The sequence below is a fragment of the Danio rerio genome, chromosome 14, assembly GCF_052040795.2.
Source record: "Danio rerio strain M-AB ecotype USA chromosome 14, GRCz13ab, whole genome shotgun sequence".
Lineage (NCBI taxonomy): Eukaryota > Metazoa > Chordata > Actinopteri > Cypriniformes > Danionidae > Danio > Danio rerio.
In genome coordinates, this window is record NC_141034.1 from 35,041,395 (window position 1) to 35,061,904 (window position 20,510).

Here is a 20,510-nt window from a genome sequence, read left to right on the forward strand (position 1 = left end):
GTGTTGTGGCGGATCTCCATTTTGATCGCACCTTGCGGAACGGCAGTCATTTCACATGCTGAGTGATGGAATGTGGGGGGTTTCTTTTGTGTGTGTATATGTTTTCTCATTTATTTAAATCTTTCTTAAATTTATAGACAAATGTAAATATTAAATTTACTCTAAATGTTAAATCTCATGTAGGCCAACTCAACTTTTAGAATGACATCACTGACTTTTTTGGGATACTTCTTCTGCAGTGGTGGAAAGAGTACTGAAAATCATAAGTAAAAGTACCATTGCTTGCCTAAAATGTAGTGCAATACTAAAAGTATCTGTTGTAAATATTACACAAGAGTAGTGAGTATTAAACGTAACATTCTGTAGTCGATTCAGTTATTGCCCAGCAGGCACAGAACGTCATAAGACGTTAATATTAGGTTAGATTTAGGTTGTGATAACAGGTGACCAAAATTCAATGTTTAGCCAGTGTCTATGGATTTAGATTGTGCCAGAAAGTGACCAATCCTACATTGAGCCATCATCTTAAACAAACGTCATATTGACATCAAATACTGACATTTATTCATCAGCATATGGCAACCTAAATCATCATTTATCATTGATATTTGGTTGATTTTAGGTTGGACGTTGGATATTGGGATTCTGATGCTTTTAGGTTGGACATTGGGATTTTGATGTCAACCCGTTTTTTTCATTTCCAAACAAAATGCAATGTCCCCACGACGTTGGGGTATAACGTCAATCTGACGCCATGTTGACGTCTTGTGCCTGCTGGGTGTTTAAGGCTATTTCGGTCATCATACAGTAAACTATCATCTTCTCTTCAGTGACATGCATCTAAACGTCTCTGGATTATTGCGTGCAAAGATTTTGGACATTTTCTTGGACACTTTTAATGCTTCCAAAGAGTTTGCTGCATAAATCGCACATGTCTTGAGGTGGTTCAGTATGATATGATTTACCTTTGATTTGCTATGTGTGATTTGATTGGACAGGAATCACAAGACTACTCAGCCAATCCTCGTAAAATAAATAAATAGTGACTGTAGTTTGTACTCAAGGTAGAAGTTTTTTTTTTAAACTACTTAGTAAATTACAATTTCTGAGAAAAACTACTCAATTATAGTAGTTTGAGTCCTTGTAAATTTTTATTTTCACCTCTGCTCTTCTGTATGAAATGCATTATAATATCACTTTTTCTCTTCATTTCAAAAGAAAACCATGCACAACTGAATGACAAGAGAGGACACTTTTATTTGATAACAGCATTGCACATAATAAAGGCACATTTAAGTAGGCTTTTTACATAGGAAAAAATAAGGCTGAAGTGTGTTATTTGTTTATTGATAAAATACTTCCATCAAATCTTAATACACAGAAATAACAAGACCAATCAGCCACAGATGGCTTAACTGGCTAAACCCAAATTTGTTTTTTATTCTCTCTCTATTTTGACTCATGACAGATTGGGATGTTTTCTTGAAACACATTTTAATAAATAAATAAATACAAAATTTAAAATATAAATAAATGATGATACCTAAAATTAAAAAGTTTAATTTGGTGACAATGGGGGCACAACATTTTCACACTTCAGCTTTAAACAAACAATATGTACATAAATATGATGCTTTATACAGTAAACAGTGATGTCTTTTTAATAACAGTAGCAATACATGGCAACAGAGCTGTCGTAATGCGAGGGTTAATCCTCAAGTTGTTGTTTTTTTCATAGCAGCTTCAAATCTTACATTTGAGGTATCATTTACTTAACAATTAAAATGTTTGGTAATGTAATAATTAAAAAAGTACCTCTGTGATATTTCAACACTTTCAAATCGTAAGTTGTAAATGTTAATATTGTTAAATGAAGCTGAGCACACAAGTACTGTAAACGACAAACACGTTTTACTTATAAATCAAACCTTCCACAACTCTGATCAGAAATACATGTATGCTTTAAAAAGTCTCTTCGTCTTCAAAAAAAAAAAAAGTTTTTCTTCTGAAAGACTGAGGAAAAGATAGTCACAGCACTAAGCCACGTAAAGCCTTTACTGCTGAGGACATTTAGTCACCAATATTACATGTACTATAAAAGAAGGCAGTGTCTGCTCAAACTTTGTAAAATGATTTTCAATACAATGAAGGAAACAGTTCCAGACGCACTACAAAGCAGCTTTGTGTAAACATTAAAACACACTGTGGGGACTTTATAGTTGCAGCAAGTGGTAATGACTTTTAAAAATATACTGATAAGCATTTATGTTCAGCGTATAAAGGTCATCATTCTGACCTTTACAAATACATACACCACATCCCAGCAACAAATAAAAAAGGACCAAAAATCTAAATGCTCCATAATTTTTCCTAAAGAAAAAATTAAGCAATGTTTTTACAAAAAACATTCTGAAAACAGCATAAAGTAGGTCATCTTTAAAGGATGACACTGGCAAAACGGCATGACAAATAAGAGCACTTTGATGCTGACGAGAAATTACTCATTTTGCCACACAAGTAAAAACAACAACACTCATTTCACAAAATAGGACAATTGGAAAATGATCCAATTTAGCTGTTAAGCACATGAACATTTTTACATTTACTGTACAGTTCAATAGAGAGAACAATCCCTGTTACTAAAAAAGCCAAAAATATCAACAATAAATACACTTCTTCCTACTGGTACATAAATACATCAATCAATTTACAAAAATATACATTTACGAATATAAAATTACAGCTGTAACCCACTATCTTTTTTTCAGTTGTATCAACTTTATAAAATGAAGTACTACAAGGGCAGTCTTGAGCTCAAAACATTGACTAAATATACTCTCCAGAATCTCTCTGGCCTATTTTGAGTTGGTTCACACTGCACAAAAACCATACATAGGACTGACAGCATTTACAAGCAGCTAGTCTATTCAATACCATAGATGTGTGTACATAGATGCCTCTAGAAATCCACCATCTTGAAACAGTCAATGTGTCGTCACTTTTCAAGATGTGACAACAATGTGCAGCATCTAATTGTAAACTATGCATAGATTTTACTTACCAAATAAATATACAAACAATTCACATGTGAGATTGATCTGGTTTGTGTTTTTAAACTGTCAAAGGTCCAGTGAATTTAAAATAATGTGTTTTAGATGTTAGTATCAGTATGTTAGTCTTCAAGAATCTCTATAAGTGTTGATAGTTTGATATAAAACAGTGACAAAATTCCCATTTAGAAGATATAAACCTGATATAAGCATGTAAAGCTTGTAGTTTATCACCGCCTAAATGAATCAACATTTTTTTCACATCACCTCATATTTCAGTTTCTCATCAAATCTTGACCAATCAAATGCTTTCTAGTGTCTGACATGCCCCGCCCCTTCAAGACACTTCTCATTCGCTTTTCATTTGATGTGCTTGTGCTCAACCACTATCACTGCCATTGCTGTGATAAAACAAAACGCTATTGGCTGTTTTTTTAAGGGGAGGATCCACTTTATGCCCCGCCCTCTCTTCATTTTTAAGTTGAGAATACATCAAACCTTAAATAAAAAAAATGCACATTTCAAACCACTTCACAGGACCTTTACATTTATAATGTTAGCCCACTGAGTGTGTATTGTATTGTGTTGTGTTAATTAAACAATCATCAACAGAAATCTATTGCAGATAGTGAAGTTAATACTTGTGAACTGCGGTTGCAGATGCACTGTCACTGACAGAGTTTGTGCATTCCAGTCTGTTCTCATAAAAACAAGTGTTAATGAGGCATCTAATGTATATACATCTATGGTCATTATTTACATTGGTTTATATAGTAAATCTGTTTGTGCTAACGTGAAGCATAGGGACTCGTACTCAACACAACAGGGTGCTGGGTGGAAAAAGTGGACAGTAAAGTAAACTTTTGCCTTTGTTTATCCGCTTTGATATTTTACTGCAGTGTTGAACTCATGAGGCATCAGAGGACATTGTGCAATCAGTCACACTCACTACTAAGTCACACATTGTGCTATAGGAAGCCTAAAATGAGTGAATTTAGACATTCATGTTGCATCATGACTTAAAAATTAGGTTGGAAACACCCAATAAGATTTGTCCAGCCTGTCAGAACAAATCCTTCAAATAGCATGTTGAAAAATGACTGAATCCCGCTGAATGACCAGAAACAGGCCGAGACACTTTTGTGTAGCAGTTCTGACCTAGTTCTTGTGTGAGAAAAGTACATGGAGTACTAGATCATACCTTTTCAGACTGTAACCCAGAGGCACAGTCACTGTACCATTACACAAAAATACAGAGTTTGCCTATTGAATAAAAATGATTCGTGTAAACCATTATTTGAGGCAAACAAAATCGTAAGGTGCAAAAATGAAAGTGCCTGCAGCATTTTACAAAACCAGTTGTAAAGTGGCTGCCATACCAATCCAGTTGCTGCTCTTAAGGTGTGGCTCCCTCATTCTCACTACCATCTTCAGCAAGGTAAATCGGCTTCTTTCCCTGAAGGATGGGCTCAAATTTCTGAGGAGAATTGTTTTTGCCCTCAGAGCTGTGACGTATCCCATACGCAAAATAAATAAGGAAACCTATAAGAGACATAGTTATATAGTTAAACCTTCAAATGTAACACTACAAAATACTGAAGAGATATTCTAATTATTAGTATATAATTACACTACTATTTAAATAAAATAGATGACTACATGTATTAGATAATAAATACGATAAAATGCTATACCGTGAAGCAATAATATATTTAATTATACTCTTTTATTTTTTAAATGTTCCAGTCTTCAGTCTCACTGTCTGAAATCACTCTAATATGACGATTTGCAGTTCAAGAAAGATTTTTTTAGAAAAAAAAAAGTATTTTGATTTGAAAACAGCCAACTGTTTGAAATATTTCACAAATTACAAAATTAGAAAAGTTCTCACTATCACTTCAATCATTTTAATTTCCTCACATGTTAACAGTAAAACAATCTAATAAGCTAAATTTGCAAGTACCCAAACCTATGATGAAAACAATTCAATATGCATTAACTAGGGGTGTAACGGATGACTGTTGATCTGTGATCACGTACGGATCACAACTCACAGTTCGGAACGCACGTGACCCGCGAATTCATAACTTTTTGTGAATTCATAGGTTATAACGATCGCAGAGAGATCGCCTCCCGCATCATTCAAATCACGTGCATGAAAGCATTTTGTCTTCCCTGTAAAATATAGGTATGTTCAACCACAACTTTTTTAGTCATCATTATGCTTTCGTAGGGTATCAATTAAAGGTGTTTTCTGTCACTGTTTGTTTAGACTGCATTAGTGCATTCAAAGTAAATCTGCACAAAACATTAAAAGATTGTGATCTCAGTTCAAACCCGCGTAACATGGGCGATAAATCATAATGATTTGCATGTTTATTAATCCTTCAAGGCGCTTCAATAAAACCTGCGTTTAATCGAGAAAGATTCAGTTTTTTTACACTTATTCAGTTAGTTACAAACAATTAAATAATACAGAAGTACTGGGAGAACAGTTTATGGTTCAGATATAAACACTTATGTGTTTATCAGTGTTTAATGGAACTTGACTCTGATGAAAGGTGTAGCGATTACATTGTTTAACCAATAAGGGGTGACAAAAAAAGTCAAAAATTATATCGCTGAATAGGTTTTCAAAAATGATCCACCTATAATGAAACATGAAGTTTAATGTGTGAATTGTTGAATCACTAATTGAAAATAAAATTGATATGTTGTACAAGATGTTAGATTTTTATATTTAGCATTCTCAGCAACAGTAGCGAAGATAATTTTTCCTATTAAATATTTTTCTATTTTTTCTAACAGCTCTTAATTTTCTTATTTTTATTCAAATTACAGGTTCTCAGTTCTGTTAACACCAATGGTTTTTAAAGTAATATTTTTGTATAGATGCAAAGCAAATGACATTTGTCTTCTCCCTTTTTTGCTAATCCGAAAAATGATCCGTTCCGTGACTCAAAAACCATAGTGTGATCCGAACTGTGAGATTTGTGATCCGTCACACCACTAGCATTAACTCACCAATTGCCATCCATACTGCAAAACGAATCCACGTCGCTCCACTCATTTGCATCATGAGGTAAATATTTACAAAGATGCTGATCAATGGGAGAATGGGAAGCAAAGGGACCTACAAAATGCAGAGAGAGGTTACTATAACCACCTAAAGATTGTTGATTTTACAAAGCTCCACATTTAAGTCTGTACCTTGAAAGTGAGAGCCTCTTTGCTCTGGGGCTGGCGCCAAATGACGACGATGCAGACAGTGGACAGAACCGACAGGAGAACAACCAAACAGATAAAAAGAGGGTGACCCATAGCCACCTGCTCCAAGCACACCGACAGCACCAAACACAGCAGCGTGAACAACACGGCTGAGGAGCAGAAGAGAACCATTACTCTTTTCACTTTCTGAACAACGTTTTAAAGTCTCAATTTTAATTCTAGGTTTCAGAAAAAGACTGATTTAATGAAATGCTTACATATGGTGCCGCACGCAGAGTAAACAATGATGCCTGAAATCTTGGTGGGTACATCACATATGGGCTGCACAAGCATCCTTATGGAAAACCTTTTTTTAAGAGGTATCGTCTCCATATCCTGACTGTACTCATCTCCACTGTCCACATCCATGACTGCTTTAGCCTCCAGCCTCTGGAGCTCCACAGGCTTCACATCTGCACCGCTGGACCCAAGCCTGCTCGGCTGATACCTGTGGATTAAACAATAATAATCTTAAATTTTGAAACAAAAACATTCATGTTTTTAAGGAAATCATAAGTAATAAGACTGCACTTATTTGTTAAAAATAATAGTACAATTGTGAAGTAAATATTAGCAAGTTAGCAAAAGAAAAATTCTTGTTTTGAGAAATAAAATGCTAAGACTTTCCCTAAAACAAGAAAAATAATCTGCCAATGGGGTAAGCAAAATAATTTTGTTTTTCATTTTGACATAAGACTATTTTGCTAACCCTATTGTGAGATAGTTTTGCCTGTTTTACTGAAATACTCACTTAATTTCGACATATCATTTCCGAAAACAAGACTATTTGTTTTGCTTGTCTAGTATAAGCTTCTTGATTTAAGAATTTTTAGACATTTGGACTAGAAAAAAGACAAAAATAAATAGGAAGAGCATGTTTTGCAGTGTATTATTCCGATTTTAAATGCCTATTATATTTTAATGTATGTTAATGCATTGTGATAGATGCTGTATTTTTATAAGACACTGCATTCTTAAATGTTACATGATCCTTCAGAAATCATTCTAAAATGCTCATTTGATAATTAAAACATGCATTGGTCGTCATATTAATATAACGCTCTATAATAGTTAGATAGAAATGCTTAATCCGGTCATGTAAAATATTTTTTTTCTGAGTTGTGCTTAAAGTTCCTTGTCAGGGTTTTTATTGACTCTTTTGTAATTGACGTGGACCATCTCTCATATCATTTGTTAGTTTTTTCTTTATGGTTAATAATATGACCTTCACAGAACCTTTAAAATTACATAAAAATAAAACCATTTTTATATAACTATTTTAGATATTTCTGTCATTTACTCTATGTCTAACAGTTTAACAGGCTAGTTTTTTCCTTTCTTTCTTTTTTTTTTACAAATATTTCTTTTAGTCGTGTATTTGTTTCTTATATTCTTTGAATGGACTCTGTGGCTATTATTTTAAAACAATAATAAAATTTCATTAAAAAAAAAAAGTAATCCAAAGTACCTAAAGTAAACCAATAGCCTAGCGGTTAGTGCGTCAACATATAGCACCAAGGTGCTTACGGTAACCCGAGTTCAATTCCAGGCTTGAAGTCCTTTGCCGATCCTTCCTCTATCTCTGCTTCCCACACTTTCCTGTCTGTATAATCTCCACTATCCTATACCACTAAAGGTGAAAACCCTAAAAAAAAATTATTAAAAAAAATAAATAAAAAAGATAAATAAAAAATAATAAATCTCTAGAGGTGAATGTCATAAAATTTGGCAAAGCTATTCTACAAATACAGATTCAGCAGCAAACTAACACTCTACAAAGAGAGTCGATTCTTTTATAGATCCATTTAAGATATTTTGCTTTTGAAGTGGAGACCTGTGATCTGGAAAACTGAAAGACTTAAACTTGACAGTTGAGCTATTTATCGACACACTGACCACCAGGCAATTGGTGCCAAAAAAGAGGGTATATTCTATTCTAGCCCAAACTTTTAAAAAGGACAGTACTGTACATATACACACACCGAAGAATAAGAACACACACAGCCACCAGAGTGTATGCCAGCAGGGTCCCAATCGACATCAAGTCTACCAAAGCATCGAGATCAAACAGGAAGGCCATCAGAGCTACAGCGAAGGAGAATTTTAATTAAAATAATCATCTCTTGACATTAATTGCATGAACAAATTAATAATAGTGCAGTCTTACCTGCTACAATACCAGACACAAGTGTTGCCAGGGCAGGAGTTTTGGTTTTCTTATGCATCCGAGAGAGAAATCGAAAAAGCAGACCATCTTCAGCCATGGCATAAATCACACGAGGCATAGGGAACATGGAGCCCAGCAAGCTGAAAAACAACAAAAAGAGACCCTTATTTTCAGCACTTTATATGATTAAGATCAATAAAGCAGTTGTGGAAATACAAGAGTGTCATTGTTTAGCTGTAATCAATAACATTTTCAGTTTAATAATGAAGTAAAATTCATATAATATAATACAAGTATAAGTGTAGATGTTACTGCTGATTAGGGATGTAACGATTCACGGTGAGACGGTTGAAAATCGATTCAAATATGTGATGGTTCAACCTGGTTGAAATGTTGAATGAATCGCAATACATGTTTTGAACTGAGGGGCGCTGTGTTTGCTTTACCACTCTTGCTTTAAAAAAATTTAACGGCTCTTTACTTAAATTTGTTTCAAATCATTTTGTTTAAAAATCGGTACTAAATTATGAATCATGTGATTAGTATAGTAAATCGTATGGAATCGTGAGTAAGGTGAATTGTTACATCCCTACAGCTAATTATTTATTTATTGCCACATCAACAATTTTTGGCTATTTTATGGTGAGATCAATATACATAAAAACATTACATGATAAGAACAACTTAATATTTCAATGAAAGATTATACGCAAACAAATATATAAATAGAAATAAATAAAAATTAGAAAATTAATAAAAAAATATATCAAAATTAAAATATGATTTTTTTAATGCAATATTTATTCAATGATTATTAAGTGTCTTTTAAATAAAAAGAAAACTAAAGTTGACAATAGAGAGGAAAACACACTTTTATAAAGAAATTGAAACAGTTGAAGACCTTTAGGTTTTTAAGATGTGTAAAACGCAGAATCACGGAATAAAAATCAATATCTTAGCCATATTTTTGGCAAACTTTTGATGAATAGATCAATATTAGTTCTATAAATTTAAACAAAAATGTAATGTAAACTGTGAATATTAAAATAAAAAAAATTTGATATAAAATACTATATTCAAATCTGCATGTCTTTGGGAAAAGCAGTTTTGTTTCCTACACACATAATCAATCACTAATGATGCTGTTTTAAGTGCATGAATCAGTAAATTTTATCTTCAGATCCTCTCTAACAGTTATTTTACAACACAAAAACAACTGTCATATTAGGCTCATATAACATACCTGGTGGAAAGGGCGCACAAAGAACCCACGGACACAATATAGCGAGCAGGGCCCCAGCCCACATAATCAAAGGCCTGAGGTAGTGGGCTGTGCTTGTCCAGCATGTAATAGGGCATCATGAGCGTAAGAGCTGCGGACACTCCGAAGTAGGCAAAAAAGCAGATGAGCAAAGAAGCCACAATGCCAATCGGGATGGAACGCATGGGGTTTTTGGCCTCCTCACCTGTGACATCAAATGAGCTGAGGTAAGACTGATTATAATAGTAGGACATGCTAGTTTTACTGAAGGCATTTTGCTGAACCTACTTGTGGTTGCAATGCAGTCAAAACCCACAAATGCATAGAAGCAGGTAGCAGCGCCACTGAGGACTCCGTTCAAGCCAAACGGAGCAAAGCCACCCGAACCGAACTCCTTTTCAATTTTCCTAAGAAGCACGAGAGATTAAAATGTTACATTTAAGGACAACTCTTAATATACAGTCTTTTATCATTTAAAAAAAAAAACATTTACAAGTTATTATCTGCTGCCTCTTCAGGTTATAGGAACAACAAATAATAACTCTACTTCTGGTTGATCATTTGCTATCAGAAGTGGCTTGAAAGGCAAAGGCCTCTAGTTTATGCTTATTTTACCAAAATAAAATATGATTGTGCCTTGATTTTTAAGTATTTAATTAGGACAGTAAGGTCTGACTTTGCTCAGAAAAAAGTCTTGTTACTTAACAGAACTAATGTTCAATATAGGATATAAAGTCATGGTGCAGTGGAAAATAATTGATATTGATATTGTGTATGACTCCTATGAGCTTGGAGGACTGCATCCATACATCTCTGCAATGACTCAAATGTCCTACTAAAAAGTCATCTGGAATGGCAAAGAAAACATTCTTGCAGGACTCCCAGAGTTCGTTAAGTATCTTTGGATTCATCTTTAATGCCTCCTCCTTTATGTTACCCCAGACATGCTCAATAACGTTTATATCTGGTGACTGGGCTGGCCAATCCTGGAGCACCTTGACCTTCTTTGCTTTTAGGAACTTTGATGTGGAGGCTGAGGTATGAGAAGGAGCGCTATCCTGCTAAAGAATTTACCCGCTCCTGTGGTTTGTAATGTAATGGGCAGCACAAATGTCTTGATACCTCAGACTGTTGATGTTGTCATTTTGAAATTGTTTGCATAAAATTAAAAAGATATTTGCAGGCATGTTTATATAGTATTATTATAACGTTTGACATATATACAGGTATATTATATTTCAATTTACATATACGTTGTATTATATATTATATATCTAAATATAAATAAACATTTTCTCAAATATTTGCATGCATGTGCGTATTCATATATACCCAATAAAATATAAATACATACATAAAATTATATTAAAACACACCTTTATTTTGCATGTGATTAATCGTGAAACAGCACTAATACACACACACACACACACACACACACACACACACACACACACACACACACACACACACACACACACACACACACATCTTTTCAATACTTTAATAATAATAATGATGATGATGTACACGCATATATGAAAGTTGATGCAGTGTAACTTACTGTGCTCCAGTTATGTTGGTCCTGTTAATGTAATCCTCCACAGTGAGGTTCCAGTTGGCAGTGTCGCCTTTCACAAAGCCTGATATGATGACAAATGTCAAAACCACCAGGTTGATTCCTGTGAAGATCTTGTTGACAAGTGCAGACTCACTCACTCCAAATGCCAATAGTCCTGTAGAGTGGGAGGTGAAAGGTAGCAATTTCACACCATTAATGGTCATTTGCACGGCAATGGGGAAAGGAAAGTGTGAGTTACAGTCTTTTGACTAATGCATGCGGCGCTGAAGCATAAAACTTTCAATTATAGTTGCTGTAGTAAAACCAAAGAAACCTTTGTTTCTCTTTGGGCTCACTTGTCAGAAAAGCACAAAAGCCAGGTGTCTGATAGAAAGTGGAGTCTACAAGAATCATTCCAGAACAAAGATACACAATCTTCAACTTAAATAATGGAATTTTTGGAAACACATTATGTCTGCTATGAATGAGCTAGACACTATTAACCATTTTCCACAACTTTTTTAGGGTAGGGTTCATGTGCACTGACTTTTTCTGATGTAATATCATGAAATAAACATACAAAAATAACATACGAATGCAAAAGGAGACCATGCGAAGCAATTCTGGGAGCTGCAGCTTTAGCTTCAGCCGCAAAACTACACAGAATACTGTGGGTTTAGTTTTCAGCGAATCGTCCCCTAATGTTTCAGGATGAGATCAGAGGCTCAGAGTCGGTGGTCTTAAGTTGCGGTTTCAATTTATTCAATCCGATAAGAGTCTACACTACAAAAGTAATCTGGTGAAATGCACTTTCTCTAAATGCCTTTGATGAACAAATGAACAAATTCAAAACATTTGGCCCCCAACTACCCGTCATCAAATTGTGATCGGACTGCTGAAAATTAAATCTCGATAAGAGTTGTAAACAGGGTCTTAAACAGAAACAAAAGGGTTCTCACCAGTGAGCAACATGACTAGGATCAGGGCAAACACATCTGGATATTTTGCCAACACATTTTGAGTGTCTGGAAAGGACATGAAGGCTTTGAAGAAAGTGGAGATCTTTTGTGCCAACAGGCTGTCGAAAGTGGCGCTCCAAGCTCGTGCCACACTAGCTGTGCCTTTAAAAAATGAGAAAAAAAATATCATATGACACTATTAGCAGATGCAAAAGACTTCAGAACATCCAGTTGTTGTGTTAAACTTAAGCAGACACTCCAAAGCCCCTTAGACCAGAGGAGTAAACACTTCAAACCATTTCAAAACCACTTCAGCTCATTTGTGATCAGATATAATTGGTCTTGGCATTCGGAATTAACACTTGGGAGATGATTAATGAGTATATTCGGATTCAAAAGGGAAAAAGTCCTTTTAGCCTAAACAACACTTAAATGTAGAGCTGTGCGATATGACAATATATATTGTATAGACAAATCATTTCATGTTATACTCTATCGATTATTTTGTGGTGCCACAAAATAAGGCAGTGCATTTAAAGCTCATCAGGCTCTGGATGCGTTTGATGCTCATTAGGCTCTGCACTGCATTTAAATCTCACCAGGCTCTGCACTTCATTTGAAGCTCATTTCAATAATTAATTGAATTACATCATTTGTTTCCTAAAAAATCCAAAATAATAAGCAAAAGATGTTCATTATGTGCTTGGCCCCGTAATCGCTGCTTGCAGCTATATTTCTTTACCTATATCCGTTATTTTTGTGTTGTATAGTGTTTCTTATTATGTTGTGTGAATAAAAACTTCTTCGAGAGCCTTGATATTTATTTAATACTTTAATTAAACATTTGTCCACACTGCAGTTCTGAATAAAGTGAAAAAAAATCAGAGTACATACTTTAAAATGTTAGAAAAAAATAGTAGTCGTTTACATGTGATCAATGTAGATCTGTTTCTGCAGATTTCCTCAAGTCTAATTTAAGATTTTTTGGTCAGCCATTAAAAATGAAATTTTAGGCTTCTTGTGCGCTCACACTGAAGGCAGTGAGAGTGTCCAAGTCCGCTCTGACAACAACACTGTATGCTTTCACAGCTCCGGCAACGAGAGCGTCAAAATTCACTACATTAACCTCATATTAAAAGGAGCCATTACAGCATATTAGCAAATCACTTACATACCCGCATAAAAATGTGCTTTCTCGTGTGAAAATGTTGTACTCCTTTTATGAAATTCATTTAATCCAGTTTCACAAAATCCACCTGTGGCGTGGCTTTGCTCCACTTATCCAATATTTTTCATATGTCTGAAATACTCTGAAGCAGCAATACTGTTTTGTACTGTCATTAGTTAGCGTAAGATTCCCGTAAAAATAATAAAAAAAAACATTTATAACATTAATGCATCAGTAAGTCGCCAGTAACTTTTTTTCAGTCCCTGTAAAAAAAAATCATACATAATTGGAAATCCGTCAACTGCATTACTAAAACCCTTGAGAACAACTCAACAAGGAAGTAAAGTTAACAGGGCTATGTTCTCTGGATTCCTTTAAAGCAGTGGACTTTACACCATGATTTTATATAAAATACATTTTAATGTGCCATGTGACTAAAAATTGGCCATAAACGAATATTCAATCAATTCAAAAGAGTAGCAGCTTGGACCAGGAAATAGTATATACGTCACCTATACGTCATGACTTAACAAGCGGATTGAATGCCGTCGAACTGCATCATAGCTCATTACCATAAAGTTGACTTGATTTCAACTTGACGCCCTCATTGAAAATTAATGACTTCCGACTACTCTGACTTTCACGCTGCCTTCAGTGTGAACGCACTGTTACACAGGGGTTAAGATTTTTTCTAATGGCCCGGTATTATGAGGAATCATGTTTTTTTTTTTTAATTTGGGGAATTTGCTGTAAAAATGTCTAATAGCTGTTGTGAATTGTATCTCTTTACAGTGAAAAAAGTTTTATAAAAAAATAAGGTTAAATAACTGTTGGTCATTGGATAGACGTCAGCCTAAATTGAGTAGCTTTAATTGGACAAAGCAAAATAAAGACCTGTTAAAAACGATTTAAAACCTACAAACCAATGTCAGTGAATTTAAGACTTTAAGGTCTAAAATTTAGGTTTTGAAACTGAAGACATTTTAGTGATGGAAATATGAGATGACTTATATGATGATGTGAGATATTTATCACATTGCCCAGCCCTCCTTACAGAACATGTTAGTAAAATACTTTCCAAAGATAACATCTACACACTTACCAATCACATAAGAAAGAATGAGGTTCCATCCCGTTATGAAGGCCCATATTTCCCCTACTGTCACGTAGCTGTACACGTAAGCAGATCCAGTCTTGGGAACTCGTGCACCGAATTCAGCGTAGCACAGGCCAGCGAGGACTGAAGACAAGGCTGCAATGAGGAAAGAGAGCACAATGGCAGGTCCAGCCTTTTCTCGGGCCACTTCACCAGCCAGGACGTAAACCCCTGCGCCCAGCGTCGCCCCCACACCGAGGGCTATGAGGTCTAAAGTGGTGAGGCATCGAGCGAAGTGGCTTTCCACTGGAGAGTCATCCAGCACACGACGCCTCAGCAGCATCTTCCCAAAGGAGGCCAGTTTATTCTTGGTCATGATGGATGATGATGTTGAAGAGACCGGGATAAAGATGAAGGCACTAAAGGAGAGAGAAAACCAAAAAAAATTTTGAAAACATAATCCAATATTTACTTCTTTATTAAAATGAGAGTGGAAAATATCCAAAAGGGACAAATTTAGTAACAGCTATCTTGTATCACCTGTTATTAATTTGTGTTAATATCGTTATATTGTGTGTACATGCAATAAAATTATTATATATACAGTTGAAGTCAGAATTATTAGCCCCCCTTTTAATTTTTTTTTTCAGAACAAGGAAATTTTTCTTACTGTTCTCCTGTTATGAGAAAGTCTTATTTGTTTTATTTTGGCTAGATTAAAAGCAGTTTTTAATTTTTTAAAACCCATTTTAAGGTCAAAATTATTAGCCCCTTTAAGCTAACTTTTTTTCGATAGTCTACAGAACAAACCATCAATACACAATAACATGCCTAATTACACTAACCTGCCTAGTTACCCTTTTTAACCTAGTTAAGCCTTTAAATGTCACTTTAAGCTGCATAGAAGCGCCTTGAAAAATATCTAGTCAAATATTATTTACTTTCATCAGAGCAAAAATTAAATAAATCAGTTATTAGAAGTAATTTATTAAAATTATTATGTTTAGACATGTTTTGAAAAAAATCTTTTCTCCATTAAACAGAAAACAGGGAAAAAATAAACATGGGGGCTAATAATTCTGACTTCAACTGTATATATAGCTTTCCCATGCGGTCCCCCATCCAGATATTGACCGGGTGCAGCCCTGCTTAGCTTCAGTGGTGACCATGTGAGAGTTGGAGAGAGCTAGCTGCCGACATGTTAGTACACTTGTTCTTAAAAATGAATAAAGACAGTGTTTAAACAAACAAATTAACAGCTTGCATTAAAAGCAAACCATTAAAAACATTCAGAATTAAAGACTGTGGGCTTTATTTTAATGACCTAGGCTCAAAGTCTAAAGCACATGGCGCAAAAGCATTAAGAGCGTGTCTGAATCTACTTTTGCTATTTTAAGGACAGAAAAATATGCTCTGATCCCAAGCACATGGTCTAGCATATTCTCCAAATGAGTTATAGGTGTGTTTTGAGCATATTTTGCTTTAAACCAATCTGAGCCTCTTCTCCCATTCCCTTTAAGAGCAAGTTGTGTCCCGCCATGGCACATTGCTATTTACATGGTGGACTTTGTAAGTGGAAAAATTAAATGCTTCCGTAGAGAGAAAACCGTTAAACAGATCATCTGAAGCGTGAGGATAAAGAACGACACTTCTATTCGACCCCTTCGATACTTTCTCTATATTTTACTTTTACTTCTTTACTTTCGTGGATTAAGAAACGGTGTTGTACACACTCCACTGAAGACATCTATTAGTCTACATATTTAACTTAGTTTGTTAAGCGCAAAGATTTGTTTCAGTTCTAAATTCCAGCAAACAAATAATAATGAAGTGTGGTAAAAAATCGTTATAACCAAACACTCGTTCTATTCTTATGCAGCATATAGTGATGCATACATCTCCAAAACCCAACAGGTGGACAAATCTAAACTTGTTTGTATTAAAACAAATAAAAATCTGCATATAATAAATAATACTGCCAATAATAATAAAATTATAATAACAATTTAAATTTGCATAAATAAACTGAAAAAAGGCCCAAAGATGAAGTGGAGGTAGTGGATTTTATTTTTATGTAGTAAATAATCATTTTTGTAACATTTTAATCCTTTAATTTGTTTTCATATTTAAAGATATTTGCATATTGCTGTACATCCTGTGTGTGTTAAGCAATGTGCAAGCATTTGAACCTGCAAAGACTCATTACTAATGTGCTCTGCACTGGACTTTGGACTAGCTTTCAGTTGATCAGTGGTCTATTTCAGTTTCACAAAATGGTAACGCTCCAACAATGCGCCTTCACACACCTCCTTTTTAGACCGGAACACAGATGAGTCCACAAAGTGGTGCAAAATGTAAAAATTAGGGTTGCGCTGGTCTGAAAATAACAACAAATAGCACCCAACACATCTTGCACCAAGTGTATGATAGAGCCCAATTTCTTTAGAAAAATGCGAAGAAAAACAGTGGGCAGGTAACTGTTCTGTATATCATATTGCATACGCAATTAATCATTCAACATTTTGAATAAATAATTCTGAAAGGGATTTAATTACTTGGTCATTATAGTTGGGGTGGACATTTTAATTCACGTTGAAATGCTATGATTATAACATTAATAGTTATTATCCTTGATGTGAACAGCCCTTCAGACAAGTTATTGCATGTAAAGGGCAAAAATAAGGGTGTCTGTTTCCCATCACACCCACAGACACAGACAGAGCGTTCACTTAGCACATTATGAACAACTTATTTGACCACAGGGCAGCTCAATCCATCAGGAGAATTAAAAAGATTCGTATCTAAGAGCTTTTTATTGCCCTTTCAATACAGACACATAATTCATAAAGCACAACAGCTCTAAAGCCCAGCTAAAGATCGGTGACGTTGGTGTGTGGACAGAAACAATTTTCAGGCAAGACCAAAGCGATTCATCACAATTTACAGGCTGGATGAAAAGAGCAGGCTGAGTGAAACGGAGTATGTACTGAGGGTAAAATATTAGAGCAATGCTAATTCAGATTAGTGAGTATTTCCAAAAGGTCAGCCACAGTATTTGAACACAACATTTAGGTAACACCAATATTAGCAATAATGAGCTGCAGAACCATCACACGCTTTTTTAAGAAAATAGATCGCTCGCAGGGAAGGTTTTCTAGAGTGGTTTCTGTCTGGTAGCTTGAGTAGTCATACATGTTTCATCAGATCCTGTGTATAGCACTAACCAGTAAAGCAAACCTGGGCCTGCTTACATGGCAAACCGTGGAAACATTTCAATCCTTCTCATCAAAAATAAAAATTCTGTCATCATCTACTCACCATCACCTTGTTTCAAAGAGTTTTATTTCTGTTGAACACAAAAGAAGATATTTTGTAGATTTTTTAACATCAGGACCTCCATCATTCTTCAAAATATCTTCTTTTGAGATTGTTTGGGTTGGGTGTGAAACCACTCGAGGGTGAGCAATTTGTGTTTTCGGATTACCTATTCCTGTAGGCATTTTAACGTAAAATTCAAAACATTTCCTCAAACATAATACCTAAAAACAAAGAACAAGGATGCTTTTATATTTTTCTGATTACGTCGGGTTTACTCTTTACGATTAAGATCACAGAAAATATTTACTTCCTCTCATGGGTGTTGCATAAAGGTATTAACATTTACTTCATAACAAAGCAAACAGAAAATCTAGTACGTGAAAACGTTGTTTAATCTGTTAAATAGTGGCTTATTATCACACTAAAACAGTCTGATAGTTATCACTAAGCCCATGTAAAGCACTGCCTTTGGACATTGATGTCATTGAACAATCATTAGTGTAGGGGATTCATTATTCATTATTTTCCAGTACATCAGACTGGGAGATGTTATGTTAAATAACACCTCCTGGAAGAGGAAACAGCAGCAGTCATGCAGTTGATGTGGTCCTGCCCTAAACATTCCTCTGCCATGAGCGATTAACCAGAAAAAAACATTTCAAAGATTAAATAAACTAGCTACTATAACAGGTTGGATGTGATCCATTCACAGGTAGCATGAACAGGATTGTCTGCTTCACTCAATTGAAAGCTTACTGGTTTGAGAGTCTCATTTAAAAGTTTAAGATGATGACTAAATGCCCATGTTTTTCTTTTCTTTTTTACTTAAGTGACAATTTAATTGGGGCTTAGCAATATTTCTGTGCTCTTTGTGAAAGAGAAATATTGACCTGAAAATACTATTGGTGTTGGTATTTAGAGATTACTATTAACATGGAATGCACATGCAGCACCTGTCATAACACACCTATATTTACATGAATGAGATTTCATAATGTCTTTCTGACACCACACTCACAGATCAGTCTTTTTTTAAACAATGATATTTTTTTTGCTAAACATCACAGGATATTTGTTCAGCCTATGATGATTTATTCATTAACTCATTCTGAGCTCAATGATGATCTAAGTCTATTTTATTTAGGGCTAAAATATAGTAAAAACAGGGAGCAGAGATTGAAATTCAGTACATTTTAAGACCTTTTTAAGACTCTGCATACATTTTAAGACCTCATCACCACTTCAGGTTTCAACCAGTAAAATTGGCGACATTTTAAATTGCAATATATTTACTGACTGTTAATACTGATTGCAAGAAACTAATCCTAAACTAAAACTGTATTTATATACTGAATAAAAATGTTAATCCGGCCTTTACAACAGCAGGAATAAGTGTTTATCTGGTTTACTGCAGAAAACGAAGCCGTGTGATGTCTAATTTAGCAGAATTTGTTTGATTTCATAAACTACACAGCAAACTTATATACAAAATTCAGGCAAGCTTTAGCATACTGATATAAAATTTAATATATTTTAAAATAGCATTTAAGACTTTTTAATAATTTTTAAAGGGCCTTAAATTTCTTTAAATTAATTTATCAATTTTTAGGACCCCGCGGACACCCTGTAATAACTACAGGCAACAACAACAACTAAAGTTTTTTATGCACCTGCCAGTTTTGCTGTTTTACAGATGGATATTCAACCATAATTTGCCTGGTTATATACACAGTAATTTAATGTACATAAATGCTTTTATTTTCCTGAACATTCGCACAATTTCAAAAATTGTGGGGATTAAAGAGATTCCCCAAATTCCTCACTGTAAAAACTCTTTACTCGTGTGTCACAAAGATTAAACAAGAATTTTCAACAGGGCTTCAGATATTTATGCAAGAAATTATATTTATGTGAAAAAGTACGTAACGTTATATTTAAACGTAATATTATTACTGGAGTATGGTATTAGTTATTTGTACAGGTATTGATAGTTTTTTTTAGACAATTGACCTATAATGTCATGCTTGAAATCATGTTCACATAAAGAAGAACTGACACGTTACCTGAGACAAGTTTATTTCATTTTGAAAAAATAGCGTATCAGTGTAAATATATTCCTTTTAAAACATTCTAAATGTCAATGACATATTTTTATTTCTCCAGTCTTATTAAAATAAAAGCGGCAATAACGTTAAATAAATAACTATAAACAAGCGTACATTTATAATCAGTATCTACAAGCACGCGCGCCATTTCTACCACGAGGAAGATGATAAACATACGGGATTTCCGCTTCACAGTCAACGTTAACGAATCGCTTAATACAAAACCCCTTACCCAGACCGTTCAGTTTATAAATATTTCTTACATCTTTACCTCAGACATTTGACGACTTAGAAGGAACTGTTAGGAGAATGAAGGTTAAAGACCTTACCCTCTACTGAGATGATGTGCTGAAGATCCAGCGGCTCGCACGCAGACAGACAGCAGACACGCTGAGCAGCGTTCACGGAGCAGACGAGAGAAATGAGCAACAGAGCAGGACATGCGATACTAAAGTCACCCGGAAATACCAACCTTTTAAGGAAAATACTTTATTTTCCCCCCATGGGTAGGGTTACTCTGACGTCAAGAACAATGCCCATTGTAGAGAAACGTGTTCC

The 20,510-nt window shown here is 34.8% G+C and overlaps 1 protein-coding gene across 1 annotated transcript; it reads right to left on the bottom strand.

The window, feature by feature from the left end:
• Nucleotides 1-1,237: 1,237 nt before the first annotated feature.
• On the bottom strand, nucleotides 1,238-20,402 carry slc7a3b (solute carrier family 7 member 3b). The gene is made up of 12 exons (XM_087281700.1): nucleotides 20,282-20,402; nucleotides 14,536-14,948; nucleotides 12,266-12,427; nucleotides 11,310-11,481; nucleotides 10,034-10,152; nucleotides 9,728-9,950; nucleotides 8,485-8,624; nucleotides 8,300-8,402; nucleotides 6,536-6,765; nucleotides 6,261-6,427; nucleotides 6,075-6,183; nucleotides 1,238-4,592 (listed from the first exon to the last, which is right to left on the bottom strand). Exons 1-12 carry the CDS (start codon nucleotides 20,392-20,394, stop codon nucleotides 4,447-4,449), a joined length of 2,097 nt encoding a protein of 698 aa, XP_087137826.1. The 5' UTR covers nucleotides 20,395-20,402; the 3' UTR covers nucleotides 1,238-4,446.
• Between the last annotated feature and the right edge of the window lie 108 nt (nucleotides 20,403-20,510).